Source organism: Mytilus galloprovincialis, chromosome 2, assembly GCF_965363235.1.
Source record: "Mytilus galloprovincialis chromosome 2, xbMytGall1.hap1.1, whole genome shotgun sequence".
NCBI lineage: Eukaryota > Metazoa > Mollusca > Bivalvia > Mytilida > Mytilidae > Mytilus > Mytilus galloprovincialis.
In genome coordinates this window covers 10,682,550-10,689,124 of record NC_134839.1, presented here as the reverse complement: position 1 = coordinate 10,689,124, position 6,575 = coordinate 10,682,550, and the positions used below count along the sequence as shown (strand labels likewise).

Below are 6,575 nucleotides of genomic sequence, written 5' to 3'. Positions count from 1 at the left end.
ACTTTGTGAAGGTTTTCCGGCACCATCATGAGTTGGTAGACCATTATGAATTATTCAAGTCACATATGATATGTTCCATTTGAAGCTATACTAATAGTCTAAATTTTGTCATTGTTTGTGACATCACTGAAATCAATTTATTTTCCGAATTTCGCGACTGTTTATGGTTGTTTCTGTGTGTGTTACATTGTCGTGTCGTTTGTTTTTGGTGCACTTTAGTGTTTCTGTTGCTTTCCTCTTATAGTTGACGTGTTTCCCTCGGTATAAGTTTGTAACCCGGATTTGTTTTCTCTCAATCGATTTTTGACTTTCGAACAGCTGTATACTACTGTTGTCTTTATTTATGCTGATGCCATTTCTTGAGTAGGAAATTCACCTCTTCCAGAACACCTTACTTCATTCTCAGTTTTTGTTGCATTTTGCGTTGTTAAATTTTAGATTTCTATGTATTGTTATGTGGACTGCTGTTTATGTTTTTGCAGTTCTGCTTACGAGACATTGTGTGTAAATCAACTCATCAAAGATTTTTTTTATTCTATTTGCCCCCATTGGACATGTATTATCTTTCTGTACAGTCATATAATATTTATTGATACTAAATGTCTATTCACTCCATTGATAGTGTGTGTCTTCGGGTTGCTATCTTAATTTTGTAGTCCTGGTCTCGTTTTATTCAACTGCTTTGTATATCGTCTTAAGTACGAAAATCATATTGTTAATGCTTTAAATAATGAAAAGATAAATCAATAATACTCCTAGTAAATATGATCGGAACTATTCCTTTGTTGTGCTATTTGTTCTGTTTGTCTTAATGACGTTTTCATTTTTTGTCATGACTTTGTCAGTTTGTTTTTTCGACTTATGAGTCTGAATATCTCGTTGGTAGATGGTTCATTCTTTAACGATAAAATTAGTGTGGTTTGATACAACCAACCTGATAAAGATATGTGCAGCAGTCCATAGGGTAAAGTGATACTTGAAACAATCGTGCTGCAAAATTTGTATTCAATTTGGAGTAAAAGGAACTTTAAATTATAAATATATTTTATTTTTTGAACAATTCTTAAACAGTGATCATACAATAACATCAAAATATAAATAAATCAACATTTCTATACTGACATCATCAAATGATAATACAATCGAATATGAATCAAATCATATCAAAATACCGGACGGGCTCTCACTGTATGATTGTGAACTCGTTAGAAGTTGTTGCTTTATGGAAAATATCAATCATTGTGTTTGAAAGAACTTGTGTGTACATCTTTTGTATAAAAAAAATAAAGTCTTGGGTTATGTTTGACAAAGCATGTGATTTTACTTATTTTTGAAATGTTCATGTTCTGTCTATGAGTATTTTTGATTTTTTTTGTAAAAAACATACATTTGTTCGTGTTAATTGACAACATTAACGTAATATATTAACACCGTTGTGGTTTAAATGTTGTATATCTATGTTTGTTTTGTATTGATCACTTGATGTATCCCTTCCTTACTTAGTATATAATATTACTGAATAAATTATCAAATGTTTGCGTATTGTTTATTATGTACTTTCTTTTCTTTATGTAGTTCATTTCATTGATTGGGAATTAAGAAGACTCCGTCCCTATTTTGATATGATCCGCTGAACCCAAAAAGGTTCGTTTACTCATCACGGGAATACTAATATCATTTTAATAATTCATACTCCTACAAACACGTACCGATTCAAAAGAACACAAAGCGTAATTAACCGGGGAGTATTTCTGTAACATTAACCTTGTAGGTAAGTTAAAGGGATATTAAACATTTACATCAAATCATCTTGAAGTAAAATAAACAGTGTGAGAGAAAATCTGGCAAGGGCAGATTTTACTATTTCATAATAATAAGGGTAAACTAACTTACAGTAATCAGCATACAAAACAAGAAAATCTTTCCCGAAACATTCATTTCCTTTAAATTAAAAAAAAAATTATAACACATACATACAATACCCAGCCAGCATTTCTTTATACTCTGATACATCAATAACAAAAATATCACTATATAAAATTTCATCAGATCACAGTCATTCCTACCCCTATAAACAATTTCTGTGGTAAAGTTAGTGCTAGACAGAACTAACTGAGTTATATTTTAGCAAATGAAAACATACATTCGAGGGACAACAACTTCTCTTAACTATGATTGTTGGCAAGACAATTAAATAACTCTATCTTCATGCTACAAGTATTTATAATAATAAATTAATTATTTAGGCATAGACAATAAATAATCTAATCTTTCAACATAAATAAGAAAAATAAAGTCATCTTATGAAAAATAAAAATACAACATTATCATATATATAATATATAGTTTCTCATCCTTGTTTTTTCAATAACACATACTAAAATATGTCCATGAAGTATCAGTAACAAATCAAACTACAAACTAGTGAAGTTTTTACATGAAGGCTTTTCCGAAATATGCTGAAAATATGTTATGCCTTCTGAATTCGAATTCGTTAAATAATTCGGCATTGAAAACCGACAACTTTGCACTAAAAGGAGGGATACCAAAAAGCATACCATAGTGATTCAGTAATGACAAGACTTCCGATAAACTTTAAAAAAATAATGAAACAAAGATAGCAGCCTATTCATTGAAAATTTTAGTTTTAATTAGATGAAATTGGTTCTACTTTTCATGTCCCGTTGGGTTATAAGCTCCTGACGTTTTGTAGTTATTTATATATCATTGTCTTTCAAATGATTAGGGTTTAGTGTTCTAGATGGAGGTTAAACCATAAAAGGGTTATGGACGCACGAAATTCATCCAAGAGTTAATTCGTGATTAATCTTCAACAGGAACGCTGAATCCCAAATATTTAAAATCCTGGAAAGCAAAAATACGTAAAAAACTGATGGAACGTTATAACTAACAGTTAACTTGAAATCATATCGAAATTAATCTAACCAGGTAAACTTGGCAGAAAAACCTCAGTTTCTTAGCAATTTCTTAAAATAGAAACTGGGAAAGTTACAAAAAAAGGTAAGATCCCCTACGTTTACATTTGATAGGAGACAGATAACAGAATACCTCTACAACAGATTTACCAGGATATAAGTTCTTTATCGTAAAGAAAATTCACACAAGTAGTTTTAAACAAATACATAAATCAAATACCATACAAAAAGCAGTCCGATAAAAAGCCGTAGTGAAAAAGATAGAATGTCATGAAGAGGTAAAGAAGCAACCTAAGTCTTCAACCCAGATATTCAAAGAAAACCCGTATATCTCTACATGTACATGGTATTAAATTTTGTTTTAAATTCAATTATAAATATATGGATATCAGTATCTTCATGAGAAATCTGTATTGTAATTCGGGGTAAGGTCAAACACAGTTATTGATAAGGTATAACATTGAAATGTCATAATTTCTAGTATCCTTGTACTACGAATCGACACATGGGTAATTACTGTAACCTTGATAGTTTAATATGTGACATCCTCGATACTTCTTTAACCATTATCCAAAATAATATCACACATTGGAATATTAAATCAAATTATAGCTATATGGACAATTTGTATGATCGTTAAAATTTCAAATTATTATTAAGATAAATTTCACGAAATAGTGGTAAATGAGCGAAGGATATGCATGCAAGTGGTTCTGTTCTGTTTGTTTGTTTCTATGCTGCCTTTGCATTTATTTTTGGGCGAATTCTTGTATTAGCTTTTCATTAGCATAGATGTTTTCATATGTCGTTTTGCATTGATTAGTTGATTGATTGGTATTTAACGCAACTATCAGCACCAGTGTGCCATTTCGTTACGGCTAGTTATTATTGAGAGAGAAAGCTGGGAGCTCGGAGAGAACCATCGACCTTCGGTTGGAAAACAAACAATTCAAATTAAATAATGATAGGAATTAAGCGCACCTGGCACGTACGGGATTGGATCTCACAACCTTAATGTTGACAGACTAGGGAACAGTAGTTCGACAACTTATGACTACTTGGCTTCCAAGGCACCCCGTTGTTTAGCAACGGTTAATTAGAAACGATAGCAACAACAGCATCTCCGTATATTCTGATCGTGTTAAATAAAATATTTAACAAGATAAAGTATCAGTGTTAAGTTTGGGAAAATGAAAACGAATATATAGTTTATGAAAGTCGATCAATAAACTTCTAAATGCAGTAAAGTTAAGTATAATAGTATTACTTCAAAGGTTTTAACAATTTATATTGATGAAACTGTCTCCTTAAGCAATATTGCCAAATAGACTGATTTTAATCGTTTGAAAAAGATCCTATTAAATTATATAATTTAATTAATTAAACATAACAAGTTGACAACCTTAGTACTAAATCATGCATATACACATGTTGCAATGACGCTGCATATTTCTCTCACTTCCGTTTGCAATAAAAGTTATAAGGGAATAAATTTGACTCTAAAATTATAATTACCACACCTCAAATGAAATAGGATAAAATGTTTACCATTCATTTAGTAGATAATTACATATAATAAAAACAAAAGTTAGTTTCTAAACTTGTTCAACAAGCTTAAACTGAATATATGCGCATGCTTAATCATGAATGCTAAAATGTTTTTTCCAAGGAAACATAAATGTTACAATTCATAACATTGCCACATATGCTTGAGAATAGAATTATAACTATGAAAAAAAGACATTTATATTTCGTGGTATGTTATTGACATGATTTTGTGTCATAAGGGAAGTTCTTTGACATTTTATGACTCAAGACATGTTGTTGGACCTTTTGAAACCCGCCTTCGTATGACTGTTATAGCATAACAACATCCATGCAACACCTTTTATATAAGTTCCTACTGTAAATACAAGGAACGGATTGTCCTCTCAAGGGAAATAACTCATGTAAAAAGCAAAAGCTGGATTTGTTTCTGCTTTGATGAGAGCTGCTTGTGAGAAGGATACATTAACGTTATGGAATATATGAGATTCCGCATAATAATCATGTAATACAATGTATGTAAATAAAGCAGTTAACACTTTTAAAACGTTCAAGATACAAAAAACAGACACAGTAATACATTCACCGGGTCAATGATTTTTAAACAAAACATTCACATTTACATATACAATAATACTGCAATTTACAGAACAAAAACAAATGACTCGTCTTTTACTAAGCGTAAAGTCGTCTGTAAAATACGACAACTCTAAGCAAATCTTCGCGCAACTTTCTTCATCAGTCGATGCTGTTTATTATTTTATTCGGAATGTTGATATTTCTTCCATAAGAAAACAAAAATGTAATTTCTCTAAACATCTGGAGATGACATAAACTGCTTATTGATATGAATAGTTTTTTTTTGAAGCCATATTCAAAATTATATAAAGCAAAGACTGACGAAAGTATCATTTATCACCTTAGAACATAAACGTGTATCGCTACAAAGCAAATATTGCTCTATGAAACACAATAACCGCATAGATCGTATATTTCTGTAAGCTGTATCAGCTCGAATGCTCGATTACTTGTTCCTGTGAAGCAGTTGTAGAGTATCTGTTCTTTCTGGAGATCAAACGTGCTACATCAAACCAATACTCTCGTGAAGAGATCCAAGCCGAAAATATGTTTTTCTTATTCAGTGGCAGGTACATTCTTCAATATGTCCCTTTGGAATGTCTAAAAAGGTAACACTACTGTCGAAGACTAAATACGTTTGTAACGGTTTATATTTACTTGGGTAACACTTTCTAGAACGTGTTGAGTTTGTTTCTACATTAGTGGAATTATATGAGCATGATCCAATGCACTCGGTTTTATAAAAACCATCTGGATATGCAACCCGGTCGCCTAAGCCTATATCGGAGAAACGTATATATTCTTGATAACGACAACATTGATTAACAGGATTATCTTTAGAACATGATATTGTATCTCGCCTTTGCCTCTGTTTAGATTCTTTTTCATGAAACATTAGAAATGGCCTTTTCTTTCTAAGTTTTAATGGTTTTCTTGATTTATCTAAGTGTTTTGTTTTCATAAATTTATGTCTTTTCTTTAATGTCTTGAGTGGTAAAACTATTTGAGTGTTTCTGTTACATCTTTTGCAATCAATGCAAAGATTTAAAACTCTTTCCTTTAATTGATTAGCTTTTTTAATTACCGAAAACGGTAAAACTAATTTATTCCATTTTTTATCAGGATTAGGACGAAAGCGTAAACGAGATATGAACTTTTTGTGGCGGGTATGTTCGTTTAATAAAGAAACTTTAATGGTAATTTTTCTTTGGCGCTTTCGTCGACGTCTTCGCCTACCTCGTTTGCCGTCTGGTCTTTTCCTCCTATTTGTTATATAAACGAACACATCTGCACCCGGTAAAGATTTCCCGGGGGTAGATTCTTCTGGCAGTTTGAACTTCATACAGTTGGTATCATTGCTATATTCTGTAATTATAAAATATTAAAATTCATACAGTTGGTATCATTGCTATATTCTGTAATTATAAAATATTAAAATTCATACAGTTGGTATCATTGCTATATTCTGTAATTATAAAATATTAAAATTCATACAGTTGGTATCATTGCTATATT

General features: G+C 31.1%; 1 protein-coding gene across 2 annotated transcripts in view; it reads right to left on the bottom strand.

The window, feature by feature from the left end:
- Positions 1-1,026: 1,026 nt before the first annotated feature.
- LOC143062860 (uncharacterized) overlaps positions 1,027-6,575 on the bottom strand; it is a 47,249-nt gene continuing 41,700 nt past the window's right edge. For both annotated transcript variants that reach the window (XM_076234677.1, XM_076234676.1), the window contains one exon: positions 1,027-6,425. In XM_076234677.1, the coding sequence (XP_076090792.1) occupies positions 5,620-6,425 (806 nt within the window). In that variant the 3' untranslated portion in view covers positions 1,027-5,619. The remainder of the gene's footprint in view (positions 6,426-6,575) is intronic.